We start from the raw sequence: 19,742 nt of genomic DNA, 5'->3' as shown, positions 1-19,742 counted from the left end.
AAAGTTTAAACTTGGACACAAACTGTGCACATGCCGGACAGGTGACCTGTGCACCTGTAAGGAATAATGCTGTGTACGGGAGTACGTAAACAACAGACCTGCTCACTTATGCATGTACACATAGTACATAAGTCTTAAATGTCTTGTCCAAAATACCCAGAGGTATCAACAAAACTGCCCTGTGTAATCTGTTACAGTATAAACACAAGTAAAATCTGATGAGATTTTATACCTCCGGGCTTTTTATTGTATATTTTTATATGTTGTTTACAACAACAATTGTTGCTCGCCGCAGGACTAGGGTTTTAAACAAAGAATTTATCGAGACCGAACACCCCTCTGTGCGAGGGGTCACCTTCGTGGACGAGACCGACAATACTTAATACACGCCAAAGGTCAACGGTCGCGACCACTTTCACGCTCAAAGGGGTGTTCTGGGGCCACCAAAATGCACCATTTTCACGCCCGAAAACACATATGCAATAAAACAAAAGAACGTGCATTATCTGCAGCCCAATAGCAAAACATATACCGAGTCTCAAACGAATCCGTCCACCCAAACGCGAGAAACAGCTGCGAACATGAAAATCTAAATCTCTCACAAAACCCTTCCGCGGAAGGATGTCTCCTCCCCCGGAGGTAATAAGCACATTGCAAAGGATATGTTAAAAATGTAAATACTTCATGCATTGTTCTGTTCATACCAAAACTATATAGCTCATGTCAAGATATAGCTATTTTCATAGCTTTTCATCCTACATGACTCCCTCATTCCAGGCAAGCCGCGTATGCTGAAGACTGGCGTCAGGGAGGGTCCAAATAAGGGGAAGAGTTTCTACATGTGTTCTCAGATGCCCCAGTCGTGTGGTTTCACCACACCTGCCAGGTGAGTCAGTGGCATATTGTAAGTTTTTACCTTTGGATAGTAAGGAGGTCTAGAGTGAGTATAGAGTAATGATACATTTGTTGCATTTGAAGAAAGCGGTTTAAGGAACAGGAGAGGGGCTGGATTTTTGTTATGTACTAGTACTGTACCCTCAGTTGTAGAATATGCACAATCCTTTTTATTCGTGTGATGAAGAGGGGGTGAAAAACTGCAATGTTGTTCCCTACAATACTTAATTGGAATTACAGCATGTCAATTTTGGAATCACATGTCTATTCCTTGCTAAGTTCGTATTTGTAATTAGTAAGTACATGAATCATGTAGATTGAGTGGAGATGTCCTTGTGACAAATGTGTGTCTTCCCTTCCTTGTTATTACCCAGCCCCCCTCCCTCTGGTTGCCTGAAGCATGCTGGGAAGACCATAGAGCTCCAGAAGACAAGAGACAAGGAGAACCAGTTGTGGTGAGAAATGTGCAGCTATTGTCATTTTATTTTTCTTCAGCATCTAATATTAATGGCCTTCTTTGGTCAAAATTGATCATGGTAAGATTCTGATTAATTCTTCAGCATAATTTTATAGAATCAACATTAAATTTGTGGGCAAAGGGGGGGATGCTTGGAGCCTTCTCCCGCCTCCCTTATGCCAAGAAGGATAAGTTGATTTTTATGACATGATATCTTCATATAAGTTTCTGCTTTTTCCTTCAGGTTGTGTTATAGATGTCAAGTTACAAAGGATGCCACCAAGGGAGAAGGTTGGTGTGGAAAAATTCTTTACACTATCCCTCCAGAAACAACGTCAGACAGTGATTCATCTGATTCTGAAGAATACGAGGATGCTGACGGAGGGAAGAAGCTGATGACACAGATCGAGGACATCGAGAAAGCTATCAAATCCATTGATCTTGGTGCCAGTCAAAGTCAACCTCAAGGTGAGTTCATGTTCATACTTACATATCTGTGTGGAGGAGGGGTTAACATCTGTACTTGTATAAAGAGAAGTAGTGTAAAATTAGACAAGAAGTAGTCAAAGATAAGCTCCTTGGTCTAAGATAGATCCAAGTTTTATCATCCAAGGGTGATGCAGACAAGCTGAAATAACTTTGAGCACTCATCAGTGATGTGGTCTGTTTTCACAGGTGCTTCAGGAGGCCATGGTCGTCAGCAGCAGCCCAGTAAGCACCAACCCCAGGGGGACAGGCGTGTCCTCCCCACCCACGCACAGCCCCTCCCTGCCCACGTCTTACAGCAGATGTATGCCCCCCACCCCCAGGGGCAGACCCTGTATGGGGGCAGGATGACGGCCACCAGGCTGCAGCAGGTGGCAGGAGTGACATCAGAGGCAATTGAGAGGCTGCACAAGTAAGACATTGTCCCCTGCGCCAGGGTGACTTTGGGTGCGATTATCGCATTCGTCATATAGGTTGCTGCATGAATTTGATGCCTTCAAATTTTCAGACTCTGACAGAACTAACTGCCAACAAGGATCTCAGACTGCCGTATTCATAATAGAATAGCTTGGCCCACAAAGTTTAGCTGCTATGCTGACATTAGATAAAGTTAAATTTACTTTATTTGTCAATGTTGCAGGTCTCTGGAATCCTGTCCACCCCCAGATGCTGAAGTGGAAGATCCAGCCTGCCTCCGTGTGAGCCTGCTTACCCATCAGCGTCAGGCTCTGGCCTGGCTCACCTGGAGGGAGGGGCAGCATCCCTCAGGAGGGATTCTGGGTCAGTAAAGATGGCAGATGTCTTCCAAGAATTTTTGTATGTTAGAAACAGCTCTTAGCTTAGTGGTCTCAAATGTTCTAAAACTCACAAAGACTTGTTCTTCACAGCTGATGACATGGGGTTGGGGAAAACGTTGACGATGATCTCCCTCATACTGACTCAGAGGCAGAACACTGGTGCACGCAACAAGACAAAGGGTACAGTTGTTGGTCTTTGATACCTGTATATGTTATCAACAGTGAAAAATTTAATTTTGTTGTAGTTGAGGTTGTGTTATATCTTCTTCCACAGCTGAAAATGCACATGTTAAAAAATTAAATCCTATTATTGCCATCTTACAGAACATGAATAGGAATTAATAAAGAAGTGATATTTTTCAACTTTAAAAAATGTCTAATCAAGTTTGTATGAGTGTCACCAATGCTGTTATTGTACCTGTCCTACAGTACCAGTTCCGGAGGGTGTTGTGAAGTCAGGTGCCACCCTGGTGGTGTGTCCAGCCTCGCTGATTCTCCACTGGAAGGCTGAGGTGGAGCGGCACACAGAGGAGGACACACTGAGGGTGTACCTGTACCACGGACAGAACAGGACAAAGGATCATACAGAGTATGTAATTACCATGGCAACAGTAATGTATCCTAGATACCATGTTTGCTGCTTGGTTACAACCTTTACATATTTGAAGCAAGTCAGGCATACCTGTACAACTGGCACCTTTTTGGTGGTCCTTTAGATGATTTTTCCCATTGACACTAGCAATAAAAATCCTGTTTATAGTGACTGCCTGTTCACACAGACCAGATTTTATAAGTCTCCCTCTTTGGCAGTTTTGATTGTATATTTCCATGGTATCAAAAGTAAAGAGAAATCTTTCTGTTGGCTAAAACTTTGTTCTTTTCCATTGCAGGCTTGCGGAGTATGACCTTGTACTCAGCACCTATGAGCTTGTGCGGAAGGAATGTTACAGCTGGGCTGCTGACCAGCCTACACAGGAGGAGAAAAAAGAAAACCAGGTACGAGAATTATATGAAAGTGGTGTAATATCCAGAAATAAATTACATCATACAATCCCCTCTGCAGTTCTAATACATGTACATTCACGAAAACACAAATTGTCTTCCCAGTGGTTTGACTTCCCTGATTTCATGTTGTGACCAGGACGACACAGCCGCGCCCCGGGGTCCCATGCCTGTACTCCTACGAGTGATCTGGGACAGGATCATACTGGACGAGGCTCACGCCATCAAGAACCACAAGTCGCAGACGTCTGTCGCTGCCTGCCAGCTGCGGGCGCACAGCCGCTGGGCCATGACGGGAACACCCATCCAGAACGACCTGATGGACATGTACTCACTGCTGCGCTTCATGCGATGTTCACCCTTCGACGAGATGAAAGTGTGGAAAAAATGGGTGGATAACAAGACAGGTGAGGGAGGGAATGACTGACCACGGATTTCACAAACAATTGTCAACTGAATTTAATATTCAAATTGAGTCAGTGGTTAGCAACCCTACATCTGGACCAAAAGGTAGAGAGTTGAATTCCGGCTATTGTAAATAACCCAACATGCACCATACTTAAGGTGTTGTAGTCCTTACTGTAGGATTGAACTTGAAGCTATGGTCCACAATTCATTGTACTTGTCAAAAAGAGTTTGGGGAATTTCTCATGTACCAGTAAATAGTTTCTGTCTTCTAGTGGAAGATAAGCCCTTAAGTGAAAGAAACTGGTTTTCAATCACTTTTTATATAGTTTTTTAACTGAATTTACCTGTGGTGGAATAAATGATATTGAAAGGTTTTATTTCTTGCTGTTGCTCAGCCAATGGGAAAGCCCGTCTGAACACGCTGGTGAACAGCCTGCTGCTCCGGAGAACAAAGGGACAGGAGGGGCGGGACGGTCGCCCACTGGTCAGCCTCCCACAATGCACCAGGGTCAGTCATGTGATCAAGCTGTCCGATGACGAGAGGGCCGTGTACGACAAGTTCTACCAGGATACCAGGTGGGTTGTCAGGGTTGGGGAGAGTTTAGGCTATTATATTAGCCTATTATATCTCCCATTTTCTGCAAACTTGGCATGCAGTTACATTTAAAAGGTGGCCTGCAACTGTGATATCAATATTTCAAAAGATTCTTATACTGGTGTCAAATTTCCTAGCTGAAGGTGTTGTTAATGTATATGTTTGATGTTTGCGGTATGATATTTGGGATGTTAGGACATTTGCAACAACTGTTCACTCACAGTGCTCATTATAATTCTCATATCACACATCTCAAGTCATTTGATGTCACTGTGAACTTTATGCAGTATAATATACTTCTCGGAGGTTTGGAGTCTAAGATTTCTTGCTTGTGTTGCTTTCAGAAAAACCTTCCAGAATTATCTCCTGCAGCATGGAGAGAAGGAGAATGTGAAGGACAGGGTCCCCCCATCATCAGTTGGTACAGTCCAAACTGCACCTGCAGGGGACCACAAGACTGCAACAGGACAGCATCAAAATGTTCCAGGAGTACAGCAGAATGTGAAAGTGAGCCACATCCTGGTGCAGCTGCTGAGGCTGAGACAATGTTGCTGTCATCTGAGCCTAATGAAAGAGGTAAAGTGCAAATGTTCTCTTATGAGCATGTTGCTGATTGATGAAGAAAAGCTATGTACATTGTTCTGCTGGGCTCAGATTTGAATGTAGATATTTTAGGAAAGACAATATAAGAAAGACAGTTAGCAAAAAATTATGTGATGAGGAAGTCGGGCCATGTCTCACAGCAGAGGCCCATGTATCTAGTATAGGGTGCAGACCTGAGGATGGGATGCTAAACTGGTCCACTGTTCATTGTTAAAATGAGCTCTTGGAAATCTCCCTGGTACAATGAATCTACAATAAATGTACATGTCTCTGTCTCAACCAGTCAAAGAGTAGCTCAGCTTTCTGCTAAGTTATTTGAGCTAAACTGATTTCAAGATCAACATCCCTCTGTTTCCCTCCTGCAGGCTGTAGACCAGGAAACCTTTGTGAACGAGGGAATAGATCTGACTCTGGAGCAGCAACTGAGGGAGATGAGCCTCCAGGATAACAACCAAGTAACAACACCTAGCAACAGTGATGTAACCACACCTGGCAACACTGACCTGTCCAGCAAAGATGCAGAGAAGTCCTCCATGTTTCACTGTGACAAACCAAGTACTAAGGTGATCATATGTCAGGGCATTAACTAGAAACCCCAGATCTGATACTATAATTCGGTAGCAAGATTTATCAAATTGTGATGATTTTATTCATTGTAATGGATGTATGTACATCCAAGATGCCATAGAAAGTATACATCTCTTTTTGTTATGAACAATTGAATTATGAATTATGAATTCACACATTCACTCTTCACTCTCACTTTCAGTCATTTAATCATGAAATATTTTGACCATCATAACCTTCCTCAGATACAAAAGGTTCTGGGGATCCTGGCAGACAACAAGTCAAAGTCAACACCTGAGAAGCCAGTGAAGAGGTCAGTCTTCTAGGCTTTCCCGTAATTTGTTGTGATGTGAGAATTTGTTTTAGGCAAATAATAGTTTGACCATCCATGATCGTATCAATAGTATCCAAGATATGATTTTGTGCAGCTTTCAGTGAACATTAAGCCATGTTGTCCAGGTTAAGTTTAGAAATTAGAGTATCACATGTTGAAAAATTATTCCTGTCTCCTCAGTGTGATTGTCTCTCAGTGGACCAAAATGCTGGACGTCATCGGGTGGCACCTAGAGCATGCTGGGTATAAGTATGTTGTGATCCGGGGTGGGGTTCCCCCCAGGCAGAGGATGGAAGCCATGGAACAGTTCAACAGGAACCCCAGGGGGCCGGAGGTCACTTATCACTCATGATTATGTCATTATGTTTGGTTTTCCATTCTGTATCCTGTGGTCATTCTCTCTTTTGTATTACAACTTTGTCATCCAAATTGTGTTTGTCAATGATTTTCATTGCATAATTTTTTATTCCATCTTCCCACTACACCATTCCCATCTCATGATCCTTCTGACCTGAGATGCTGATGAAGGTTAGTTAGTGTATCTGTTCACCAGGTCCTGTTCTTCTCTCTAGGTCCTGCTGGTGCCATTACAAGTCGGAGGTGTTGGGCTCAACCTGATCGGCGGCAGTCACCTGTTCCTACTGGACATACACTGGTGAGAGACTGGTAGACAAGTCACATGTTTGTCACATGATCATTTTACATTGGTGAGAGACCACCTGCACCAAACATTTTAGATTTATACACTGGTGAGAGACCCCCACATATTATTAACCTTAAGTATTCCTGTTGCCTAGGAACCCAGCCCTGGAGGACCAGGCCTCGGACAGGATCTACCGGGTGGGACAGAAGAACAATGTAGTCATCCACAAGTCAGTACTGATTCACTCCTAGCATATTAGCATAGTTACAAATGTATACGGCCCTATTTTGAAAGTGCATGCAAGGTAGTCTGACAATTGACAGTTGTCTACTCATAATATTTGAATTGAAGCACTATCTGTATTAAACAACTGTATCATTATCAAACACAATCATACATGATGATTAAATGTACCCTTTAAGGCACACAATGGATTTTCAAGCTATAACACAGAACCACTTTTGAGGTAATCTACCTTTTAGCCATACCTAGTTATATCATCTCTATCATATCTATGCATGTCTTCCTGATATCTTTGTATGTTACCTTAAGACAAAGCCTTTGTGTACTTATTACCTGTTCCAGGTTTGTGTGTAAGGACACAGTGGAAGAAGAAATCCGGGACCTCCAGAAGGCCAAGAAGAACCTGGCACAAGGAGTCTTGTCAGGGTAAGTACATTGTAGTTTAGCAGGCATTTCTCATAATGTGCTCCCTGTGTCAAGTTAGTGTGTTGTTTAAATAACACCATATTTTATAAAGATTCATGAACAGTTTTTTCTGTGACATTACAGTGGTGACGTTGGCAAACAGAAGCTGTCCTTGGCTGATCTGCGACAGCTGTTTGGATTGTAGTGACACATGCAAGGCTGGTGGACACATGACAATTTATATATTTATCTATTCTTACCTATTTATTCATCATGAAAATTATGGAAAAAAAAGGATCTCCAATATTTATAAAAATGCCTACATGTACTCGATGTAAAGAATAGGTTGCTGTTTAGTTTGTAATACAAAGGCACTTCCCGCTGTCATTAGATAACTATCTGATAAAATTGTGAAATGATGTGAAACAGAATTATGTGAAAGAAGATTCTATTTAAAAGAATCACTTAGTTAGGAGTATTTGCGTGAGGATAGCATGTTTTTGTTAGTGTCTAGATTTTCTGATGTGCCAAATGTCCAACATAGTGGTGCATGTCCAACATAGTGGTGCAGCTATGTATGTGGCACCAGTTATTGTCCATTTTTGGTCATGTGTGCAAAAAATAGTTCTATGTCAAGCAGTTTAAAAAATCATGTAGCTATGATCCAGGTCCTTCTTTATACAAAGTATGGCAATAAATTTGATGTAAAAATAGAGTTCTCTACAATTGACACTGCATTTTTTGGCCTGCATGTTTTCTACATCCCACAAACACTAGTACCGGGGTATCTTTTAGAGGAAGTTAGCATCAAACTATGCTGTATTATCTAAATAACTGCTGTATTTTGCTTAGGTAGCAACTTCCATTACCAGATTCAGAGAAGTTTTCTTTTTTTATCTAAAAACTCTTACATACATGATGTTATAATGCTCAAGGACTACAAGAAAAGTACAAGACTTTTTCCTCAAGTCCATCCAACTTTATTCCCACTTTCAGCTCAACAGTGCACCACAAGGGATTCTGGGAAAGGTCATGGTTGAAGGTTTGTCGTGCCGACAGAAATGACACAAACTACTCACATGACGGAATTTCAAAAATGAAATAATAAGTACGTCACATTCAGAGAAACCATTTGGCCAACAGTCTTAGAGGCATCGCCACCTTTATTTCTTAACTTGCGTTCACTCCTTCTTGGACCGTTACTTCATTTTGTCAACACTCTTTCATTATCACAATATACACATACATATCCGTCAGCAAGCTTGACAGTTTAGCCAGTAGCACATCTTGTTTCAAATACGCTTTAAAAGGACAAAAATTTGTGAACCCTTCTTTGACCACCAGCATGAGCCACAACATCAACTCGGTCTTCACAATCTCTGTAATCTGTACCCTTACATTCTTTCATATCCAACTTCAAATATCTTCACACAGTCTTTTACAGCCCTATGTCATGACACATAACTGGGCAGGTTGGTCACGTGGTTATGCAAATATGGAGGAGCGTTTTGAGGTGGTTCCAATGGAAATGTTCGGAAACAAAACCAGAAATGTGGGAAAGAAGCGGATGACCCTCCGTCTGCACTGTAGGCATGTGTGGTGGAGGTTTATTCCTCCATGTCTTCCTCCCCCTCTTCTTCCTCAAATTCACCCTCCTCCTCTGCAGTTGCATCTTGAAATGAAAGAGGGCAGTGTTGACGCAATGGCGACGAAGGAAAAAAGGGTGTGATTAAGAGAAGATGCTTGCATGATCACCTGGTTGCCTGTGTCTCAAAATGACCGGAAATTGGAAGTGGTCTGATCAATAGAGCCAATTAGAGCTCACCGGGACAATACTGCCCGATTTACCACCCCCTCACATGTGAGGGGCCATCAGTGAGAGATTATGTACCACAGGCTGGGGGAACATGTGACCAGGCAAGCACTTCTGGTAAACATAAAGAAACAATGTCAGCAGGAGTGATGTCAGCTGTGAGATGAGCTGGGGAGAGATCAGGTTTCACCGTGGCAACAACGTCACACTAGGGCTGCGGCCACCACACTGCGTGCCTGCAAAGCTAGTGTGTTACGCCAAAGGGTGGTTATACCAGCTATACAGATACAGATACAGATATGTTTAATGTAACAATTGCCTCTTGCAATGAATGCTTTTCTATCAGAAAAGTGGAATATATGTTGATTTCCAAACTTGAACTCTGTGTGTTGTTCTCCCCCAGAGCTGCTGCTACAGAAGATGGTGCAGTGTGTTCAGTCCTCCATCACAACTAAAGATGTCTACACAACTGTACTGCCCAAACTCAGACTACCCAAGGTGGGTTAGAAAAAAACATTTCCTAGTCTGTGACAGTGGCTCGGAGCTTACTTAGAATCAACTGTCATGACATGAAATTCTGTAGCATGGAAGAATCTGATCACTTAGCTTAATGCCCCCATTTTCCAACAACCCAGGACGTTGGCAGAACATACTGCACCTGCGCGAAACCCGTAACGTATTATGCGTTGCACTTCGGCAGAACATCTCATATAAAGTCGTACTTGGGCATATAAGGTTAACATCCTGTCTGTAGTTTCCAAATGTTATGTCAGAAGAACTATCCTCTGCAATAGGCAAAATTCTGATGCAACGTTGACCAAAATTCTGACAAAAAACACACAAAAAAGGGGTTTTGCGCACACGCAGTACGTTCTGCCAACGTCCTCAACAACCCTATGTTTTGACACCCCTGCATGTGTTTTGATACCCAGCATATATTCTGACACCCCTATCATTCCATCCCCCCTATGTTCCTACAGCCCAACCTATGTTTAATAGAAACCCTAAGAAACAATGGGGCAAAGATGTTACCCTTTCTTATAAGATCTACCAGTGATCTTTGTTCCAACACCCCTATATTCTGACAACCCTTACTATATGTCGAAACATAGGGACATCAATACATAGGGGTGTACTGTACAATGATCTACTGTTAGTAGTACAAATGCATAAACAATTTACTGTACAAATGTATATCTCTGTCCCTCCCAGGATGTGCTGGAGGTTCTGGTGGGATGGGGTGACAGTCTGTTCCAGCCCTATGTTCCAACATCCCTATATTCTGACAACCCTTACCATATGTCAAAACATAGGGGCATCAGAACATACTTAGGGGTGTATACATGAGCTACCCATACAAACTAAATGATCTACCTGTACACATGTATTAAATGATCTACTGCAGTACAAAATGTATATCCCTGTCCCCCCCCAGGATGCGCTGGATGTTCTGGCGGGGATGGGCCGGCACGCGCCGATCCCGGACAAGCTGCGGGTCGCCCTGGCAAGATGGCGGGACCTGCAGCCCACGCCCGCCGCAGGCACGGAGCGCCTGATCAGGATCTTCGACGTTCTGGACATTCAGGACATCCTGAACAAGCTAAAAACCATGAAGATCAGGGCACAGCAGCACAGGTTATAGGTCAGGGGTCACAGGTCAGGGAACTGTTGGTCAAAGGTCAGGGACGTTTGGTCAAAGGGCAGGGAAGTGTAGTTCAAAGGTCAGGGAAGTTTGGTCAAAGGGCAGGGAAGTTTGGTCAAAGGTCAGGGAAGTTTGGTCAAAGGGCAGAGAAGTGTAGGTCAAAGGTCAGGGAAGTGTAGCTCAAAGGGCAGTGAACAAAATAAGGCAGTGAAAAGATTTTAGTTTTTACATGTACTTTTATTGGACAGTGGCCAAAAGTAAAGTGTTTAGTTAGAGATTCTGTAGTTCAAAAAAGCTGCAACTTTAGTGTTTTAGTCTAAATTCATATTTAATAATAATGTGGAAATGTTTCCCTAATACAGCGTAAAATGCTAGCTAAATTCAGATCAGTTTACATAGGAGAGTTTCAGGTCCGCCAGTAGAATGTCCTGAATGTGCGGAACATTGGCAGATCCTGACCAGGTCTTCATGCAGAGGCATCATCAGCTCTCCACAGCATCAGCATCAGTAACACCATCTGCAGAACCACCTAACCATCAGCTCTCCACACCATCAGCATCAGTAACCATCTGCAGAACCACCTAACCATCAGCTCTCCACATCATCAGCATCAGTAACACCATCTGCAGAACCGCCTAACCATCAGCTCTCCACAGCATCAGCATCAGTAACCATCTGCAGAACCACCTAACCATCAGCTCTCCACACCATCAGCATCAGTAACCATCTGCAGAACCGCCTAACCATCAGCTCTCCACACCATCAGCATCAGTAACACCATCTGCAGAACCACCTAACCATCAGCACCAGTAACACCATCTGCACCCCATTTTGTACCATTTTGTAAATTGAGATTTTACATTACACACATGTATTTTTATTGTTTTGCTATCTTCAAATTTTTATTTTGTGAATATAATGTAGAGCTTTTTGTGGAAAGTGTAGTTAGAATTGACATCCAATACTAGTGCCAGTTTGCTGCTAGTAGTGTAACGTGTAAATGACGTATAATTTAATCTACAATTTGGCAGTTTTAAAGAATCCCAGTCTGTGTCCTGGTATTAGGCTTTTTACCAGTAGGTTCCCATGTTCATCCTAACCTTTGTTCTTGTTACTTGATCATGAGGCCACACCAATTTAATTTCTTGGTTAACAGATTTTTCTAGAAAAATAATGGAGCGGGCGGGTGAAAAAAATAAAATAAAAACAGGCCTAGGCATCCTATTATGGCCCAAAATGGTAGGAGCCATAAAGTCAACACACCAGGCTTGTTCAAAATTCAAACAATAAACTTTGAACTTTTAATGATACCATCGCATTGAAAATATGGAATAACTGTAACAACAAGGATGAAAAGGACTGTTTTAAACTGTTCAGGGCAAAATATGAGCATTTTGCAGTTGATTCTGAATTTTTATTTTTATTTGCAAATCAGAAAAAAAGAAGCGGCCGAATCCATTAACTAAGAAATTAAATTGATGTGGCCTGAGTGAGAAAAGAAAATAATATTTCTGGTGTTTTGGGTCCTCCTATGGCAGTGCCTCAATGCTGGGAAATTCACACCAAATTATTTTTGTAACATTAGAAAACTTAAAAGATTTAACAAAATTGATATTATGGTTCTTAACAGTGTAACATTGGAGCTAAACAATGTTTATTGAGATGCCATTTAACCTTCTCCCTGCTGCTTAACTCCATGTACAATACAGAAGTTGGTCCAGTCTAGCTACCTTAGCAGGCTGAAGGTTAAAACCAATAGACAAGATCAGCTGATATATTGGGCACAGACTAAAACACACAGTACATGTAGGTAAGGCCACACTTAATTCTATGGATGACATCCTCTGAAGATCCCCCCAAACTAGTGCACGTGGGCGAAAAAAAAAATTCAGGAAAAAAAAAACTAAACCACAGGAATACAAAGCTGGTATTGTGAATTTGCGTCAGTACATAGCGATGTATACGACAAGCCAGCACATGCTGGGTTTTGGTGGAATTTATGAATCGGCACTGTACGTATGTACTGAGTTCTTGAGTCGTTGAGCTTCAGCGGCCTGGGTGCCCTCCTCCAGGGTTACCACCGGCTTCGTATTGTCGCTAACTACCATGGACTACCCAGGCCTAGAGCCAGGCCAGAGCCTCAGAGGACGTGATTTTTATTTATTTATTTTTTTTTTTGAGAACAGGCGAAAATTACTGCGCGCGTGGATGTCATCCATAAAATTAAGTCGGTGTGGCCTAAGTAATGAAGAAAGAGGAGTCACCTATGAACATGGTTGGTTCAGATTCTACAATGCCAATGTCAACAAAGAAATGCCATATAAAGTTTGGATTGAAATTATAATCATGTAAGAAAACTGATGATATTTGATGGAAATGTAACAGTTGTATATGCAGTGTGCTGAATGGATTGAAATGTGTGTCGTGATTTTTAGTGTAGATGATAAGTTTTGAAGTACATGACATTGTATATTTTTTCATTCACAAATCTCACTGTGCAACAGTTTAATATCACCATAATGATTCATTAAAAGCTAAGTCATATAAAATATTTACCTGTTTTATTTCTTTTACTTCCCCAGCTGTGTTGCCTTGCCTTGACGCTTTTTCATTATTATTCAGTATTTTTTTTCGCCCGCCCGCTCCATTATTTTTCGAGAAAAATCTGTTAACCAAGAAATTAATTTGGTGTGGCCTTACACTAATTTTGTAAAGGTAGAACAAAGAAAGACATTCAGTCATCTCATGTCCACCAGTAATGACCACACAATAGAAAAACTATTTGACTAAGAATCATCTGTAGTTGCTTTATACATAAAGAGAGAAGAAATCTTCAAGACCTAGATTAGATAGAATTTATTCTCTGGTGGTTCCTAAGACTTTAACATTATTCTTTTATCCTCCTATCCTATGTATCATGTTACCCAGTATGATAAACGTGTAACATCACACTCCGATGTATGCATTTAGCCCCAAGGTCATGAACATACAAGTAAAGATTCGTTACATTCGATAATTGGCAAGTATTTGCAAACTTTCTATACAATATTTAGTTCTTCGCGGTAGTTTCCTTTGTTCGTATGATACCAACTGTAAAATAATGTTAGCCGCTCAAAATTATATATTAGAAACAAAAAGATTCTAACTGTATGTGTCTTCTGGGATGGGAGGTTTGTTACTCACGCGAGGTCTCATGTATATTTTAATGTCTTGTAAAATATTTTTCTTTCATTGTAAAAGTGGCTGCGAGAATATAAGTTGTACCTAACTTGAGTTCGCAGCCACTTAGTCCATGTCTTTTCATTTGTAATCATCACTTTGNTACTGATACAACTTTCCATGGTACTGATACAACTTTTCATGGTACTGATACAACTTTTCATGGTACTGATACAACTTTCCATGGGACTGATACAACTTTCCATGGAACTTTTCATGGTACTGACACAACTTTTTATTGCACTTTCCATGGTACTGATACAACTTTCCATGGCACTTTCCATGGTACTGATACAACTTTCCATGGTACTTTCCATGGGACTGATACAACTTTCCATGGCACTTGTCATGGTACTGATACAACTTTTCATGGTACTGATACAACTTTTCATGGTACTGATACAACTTTCCATGGGACTGATACAACTTTCCATGGAACTTTTCATGGTACTGACACAACTTTTTATTGCACTTTCCATGGTACTGATACAACTTTCCATGGCACTTTCCATGGTACTGATACAACTTTCCATGGTACTTTCCATGGGACTGATACAACTTTCCTTGACACTTTCCATGCGACTGATACAACTTTCCATGGAACTTTTCATGGTACTGACACAACTTTCCATGGCACTTTCCATGGTACTGATACAACTTTCCATGGCACTTTCCATGGTACTGATACAACTTTCCATGGCACTGTCCATGGTACTGAAGCAGCCTTCCTGTTATGATCAGTCCCCATGAGGAGCCTTACCTGTCCGGGGAAGCGCAGGCAGGTGGTGACCCCGCTCATTGTGGCTGACACCAGGTGGTTCAGGTCACCGTAGGTGGGCGTGGTCAGCTTCAACGTGCGGAAACAGATGTCATACAGAGCCTCGTTGTCGATACAGTAGGTCTCGTCCGTGTTCTCGACCAGCTGATGGACGGACAGAGTCGCGTTGTAGGGCTCCACCACCGTGTCCGACACCTGCAGGGCAAAACGATTGAACGATTTTCATTGTCAAACGAATTTTCATACCAAATCAGAAAAATGAGTACAGTCACACCTATACAAGTGACAGCCTCTACAAGGCCTATGTGACCAATTTTTTGTTGGTTCCTTAAGATCTTCTTTCCAATTGACACAATCATAAAGAACCATGTCTATAGTGACCATCTATCCATAAAGACCAAATTTTACCGAGTTCTTGAGCAATTTTGACTGTTATCTGCGATTCCAAATTTGGAACGTTAAACTTTAAATCAAAACGGAGACGATTCAAAGAATGGGCACTTCGTCCAAGGACAAAATCGTAAGGTTCAGAGCTGTGCTTACTTTCGGTGAAGGCACGACGGAGAATGTGTTCATGATCCTGTCGGGGTACTCCTCCCAGATCTTGGAGATGAGGAGGGTGCCCATGCCGGAGCCGGTGCCGCCGCCCAGTGAGTGGGTCAGCTGGAAGCCCTGCAGGCAGTCACAGCTCTCGGACTCTTTACGCACCACGTCCAGTACGGAGTCCACCAGCTCCGCCCCCTCCGTGTAGTGGCCCTTGGCCCAGTTGTTCCCTGCACCGCTCTGACCTGGGAACATCAGGTAAGGGCTACATCAGTCTTTCTGCAGTTCACACGGTCACCAAGGGGGGAGACTGTACGTTTGTAATCGAGTCTGTAATCTCAACACACACGGATGGACGTTCTACCGATTTGTGCCCCGTAAAACATGTTCTAAGGACTAACCAAAAGGGTATTAGCGTGGTTGTAAAAAAAAAAAAGAAAATAGGTCTGCATTTTCTGTCAATATTTTCTGAATTGTTAATGAGCGGTTTCTATTTTTTCCCACCTTTCTTCTTCTTCAATTCATTTTCAACAAGGACAGTAAACCACTTTGTTCCGGTCGATATGTTTATGATATAATTTCGCCACCGATAATCTGTTCTCCTGCGATTATGTCCGCCCCATTTACAAAATAGGGCAGTTTTGAAGGCACAAGTGATAGATATTAGTAACTCGACCCATCCTATGTGGCCCCGCCCAGCTCCGTCAAAACGTAAAAATGTAAAAGGAACATAAAAATGCAAGTATTTGACGTGGGATGCAGCTGTTGAACTTCATAATGTGATGGTCAGTCAGGATCGGTCTATTAAGATGTGAGTCACACCGCTGACTGTTTCTTGACACCCCAGTCGTCATGCCAGTCACGAACAGCCGACGGTTTCACGGCCCCCACAGCCCGACAATTCGGTCGGAACGTCTGCCGCCGTGAACGGCTGCGCAGCTCCGCGGAATAAATTGCTGCAATCAGTGTAGGAGCAGACAAGTTACATATGTCAGAACTCGGCCGTAAAATTGGAGATTCGATTTACCGCGCTCTAGTTCCATTAAAACGGGTGGATTAACATGGGGACGGAGTACTACCATGGCTCCTGGATCATGTCTTCGTTGATTTGAATATAAAGATCGCTTTACCTGATTTGTACAGAAAGGATAGAAGAGAGGGAAGAAGAGGAAATGGCATGGTGGACATTTTTGCTGCAAAATAGCACATGACCTGTACGTGATATTTTTGTCGTTCAGCATTTTCCCTGCAATGCTAGATCTAGTGTAGGCTTTATTTCTTGTCTCTAAAATTGTTCCAGATTAACTTCTTTCATTCCTACCCTCCATATGGCCTGGGCAGCGCGAGATCGTGTAATTCGTCCCTCATGTTTTATGCGTGGCACTGATCCCAGTATGATGGATGAATTCGTTCTAAAGTCCCCACTGGGATAACGCACCTTCTATTTTCTATGGGCCTGTTTAATGGTAGACCGAACCAAACAAAAAATAGTAACCCAATGAAGGGCGCACAAAACGATAAATCGTACAAGACGATAAAAATACCGCTCTACCCGGCGAGATCACTGAGACCCCACCAGGTAAGCATACCGGAGTACCTGTTTAATGGTAGACCGAACCAAACAAAAATAGTAACCCAATGAAGGGCGCACAAAACGATAAATCGTACAAGACGATAAAAATACCGCTCTACCCGGCGAGATCACTAAGACCCCACCAGGTAAGCATACCGGAGTACCTACAGCCCGTTTTAATTGGGGTATAACAAAATCAAAAAAGAGTGAAACTAGACAAGAGAGACAGGAGGTTTTTTAACTATTTCTTTTTTTTTTCAACTTTTCGACGTGACAGAGACATAGACAAAGAAGGGGAATGAAAAAGGATGTGCCAAGCTACCCACGACAGGTTACTGTCCAAGTGCTCCCACCAACCCACTCCTGCCAACTTGACACATCAAAATAAAATAATGACATAAAAGACAGACATTTCACAACAAAAAACTGATACGACTAGAAGGGAACGGGGGATTAAAACCGCAGGCGTAGTTTTCCCCCTACGACCTTCGCCCAACGTACTGAAGAGCACCACTGTGCTCGGAAAGCTGCCCCACCGAGGCGTACAAAGTCTAGCTTCAGTCTTGAGCGGAGGCACTCCTTGATGTACGGCACTATCTCAACGTGGGTTATAAACGTTTTGTCAAAGAGTGCCTCACATCTCGAGGACCAAATCCGTTTCCTCGCGATAGCGATGACGTAGATTATGACATCTCTCTTACACTTTGGCCAGGAGGTTGGCACTAATACCGAAGATGACCATATGTTTATTGATCCGGAAGTCTGACAATATCCATCTCCTGATGAAGCCCTCCACCCATGTCCATGTGAGTAACACTTCGTTACAGGACCACATCACGTGGTCCATTGTTTCGAATCCATTGCAATTGTTCCTCGGACATGTGCCCGAGTGGATAAACCTCCACTTAGAGTACAGCAGAGCATTCGTCTTAAGGGCATGGTGGGCAACCAGCCACGCCGTGTCTTTAAGTCTGTTTTCCAGGAGGGGGTGTTGGACTGATTGGAAGGTTAAAGACCAAGGAACGGAGCGCTTGTTTAGACAGACAGTTGGCACGTGAGCATCCTTCATCAGAAGGTCGTTGTACAGGGAACGCGTAGTACAGCCAGTGTCCCACTGTTTAGAGGGAGATGNGGAAATACAAATATGACTGCCTTTATGTATGGATATAATGTACAAAGTATTATTTCCACAAGTACATGTAAGGCAGACCTGAAGTCCAATACTTCAGGTCCTGTCAATCTGGAGGAAATGGCCTGTGCTACTTTGCAGAAACGTCGAAAGACTGACAGTGACTACGATGCTGTCTTATGGCCAGTAGTCTTGTAGGTTACCTTGTGTGTAGAATTCAAAGCATATATATAGCAAGCAGACTTGTTGTTTGTCAAGAGCTGTATATTTTTTATGCATGAAGTAAAAATAATTCATGACAATAATCTGTGTGAAGAAGAGTGTGTGTTTTGGATGCCACAAGAAAAATACAGGTGAAAAATCAAACACTTAACTTCTTTAAGCAGTAATTTTCCAAATTCAAGTCTTCATCAGGACATTCCTTCCTAAGTTGGAGAGATACACATAAGTTTCAAGTACTAGGAAATGACTCATATCCAAAATATCATACATTTTCATTAATACTTCATACAGTTTTTTCCATTAATACTTCATAAAAGAAACTGACAGTAATTTTGCCTCATCACCACATCTGCTTGAAGATGTAAACAATATGGCAGCTCATCAGATTTTGGGCCTACTTTTGAAGTGCATATTTCTTCATCAAAAGCCTGTATGAACCCCATATTCCTTTGTATGACAGGGACATAAGATTACTATTGAGTAATAGTAACTAGAAATTAGAAGTGTTTTTCTATTTCCGGCCAATTTTTTAACTTGCTGGGTATGATCATCCATGGTATGATCAAGATGGCTGCCCATATTTTGGTCAACTTTGAAGATCTATATTTCTTCATCAAAAGCATGAATTGACTTGAAATTCCATGACAGGTTATAAATATATAATTACTATTGACTCAAAGTATTTTTGCAAAGATCAGACATATTTTGGATTTCCGGCCAATTTTGGAATGTTGGTGGGTGTGACCAATATGGCCGCCATTATTTGGGTCAACTTTCAAACTCTATATTTCTTAATCAAAAACATGCATGAACCTAATATTCCCTTGTATGACAGGGACATATAAGTACTATTGATTCATAGTACTTTTGGAAAAATCAGAAGTATTTTTCTAATTCTGACCAGTCTTTGAATGGAGCTGGTTGTGAACAATATGGCCGCCATTATTTTGGTCAACTTTCAAAGTCTATATTTCTTCCTCAAAAGCATGGATTGTTTTGACATTCGCTCATGGCTTAGAGACATATAAGTACTATTGACTGATAGTACTTTTTCAAATATCAGACATGTTTTGGATTTCCGGCCAATTTTGGAAAGTTGGTGGGTGTGACCAATATGGCCACCATTATTTTGGTCAATTTGTGAAGTCTATATTTCTTTCTTAAAAGTATGCATGAGATTGACATTTCCTGTTGTTATGGGGACATGTAAGTACTATTGATTCATAGTACTTTTTAAGAAATCAGATGTGTTTTTCTTATTTCCGGCCAATTTTGGAATGCTGCTGGGTGTGACCAATATGGCTGCCATTATTTTGGTAAACTTTCAAAGTCTATATCTCTTTATTAAAACTATGCATGAGCTTCATATTCCCCTGTGTGACAGGGACA

At 41.9% G+C, this 19,742-nt stretch overlaps 2 protein-coding genes across 2 annotated transcripts; one reads left to right on the top strand and one right to left on the bottom strand.

Annotated features, from left to right (window-relative positions):
• Positions 1-1,603: 1,603 nt before the first annotated feature.
• LOC109464932 (transcription termination factor 2-like) lies at positions 1,604-9,127 on the top strand. The gene is made up of 16 exons (XM_019762048.1): positions 1,604-1,819; positions 2,027-2,249; positions 2,478-2,617; positions 2,725-2,814; positions 3,064-3,223; positions 3,525-3,630; positions 3,776-4,043; positions 4,440-4,620; positions 4,984-5,215; positions 5,608-5,805; positions 6,055-6,122; positions 6,324-6,477; positions 6,716-6,798; positions 6,941-7,015; positions 7,372-7,455; positions 7,579-9,127. Exons 1-16 carry the CDS (start codon positions 1,747-1,749, stop codon positions 7,637-7,639), a joined length of 2,196 nt encoding a protein of 731 aa, XP_019617607.1. The 5' UTR covers positions 1,604-1,746; the 3' UTR covers positions 7,640-9,127.
• A 3,304-nt stretch (positions 9,128-12,431) lies between these two features.
• Positions 12,432-16,757, bottom strand: LOC109464901 (tubulin beta chain-like). Its single transcript, XM_019761996.1, has 4 exons — positions 16,751-16,757; positions 15,430-15,674; positions 14,869-15,081; positions 12,432-12,437 (listed from the first exon to the last, which is right to left on the bottom strand). The coding sequence occupies exons 1-4, from the start codon at positions 16,755-16,757 to the stop codon at positions 12,432-12,434; spliced, it is 471 nt and encodes a 156-aa protein (XP_019617555.1).
• Positions 16,758-19,742: the final 2,985 nt, after the last annotated feature.

The sequence above is a fragment of the Branchiostoma belcheri genome, unplaced genomic scaffold, assembly GCF_001625305.1.
Source record: "Branchiostoma belcheri isolate BF01 breed outbred unplaced genomic scaffold, Haploidv18h27 scaffold143, whole genome shotgun sequence".
Lineage (NCBI taxonomy): Eukaryota > Metazoa > Chordata > Leptocardii > Amphioxiformes > Branchiostomatidae > Branchiostoma > Branchiostoma belcheri.
Note: the sequence above shows the minus strand (reverse complement) of the source record. Positions and strands in the feature narration are given on the sequence as shown.

Excerpts from the sequence above, each read along its gene's own strand:
- LOC109464932 (XM_019762048.1), top strand. The coding sequence starts at position 1,747 with ATGACACAGATCGAGGACATCGAGAAAGCTATCAAATCCATTGATCTT. Across the intron at positions 1,820-2,026 it reads CAGTCAAAGTCAACCTCAAG|GTGCTTCAGGAGGCCATGGT; the intron begins GTGAGTTCATGT and ends CTGTTTTCACAG. Across the intron at positions 4,044-4,439 it reads ATGGGTGGATAACAAGACAG|CCAATGGGAAAGCCCGTCTG; the intron begins GTGAGGGAGGGA and ends GCTGTTGCTCAG.
- LOC109464901 (XM_019761996.1), bottom strand. Across the intron at positions 15,082-15,429 it reads CCGTCGTGCCTTCACCGAAA|GTGTCGGACACGGTGGTGGA; the intron begins GTAAGCACAGCT and ends TTTGCCCTGCAG.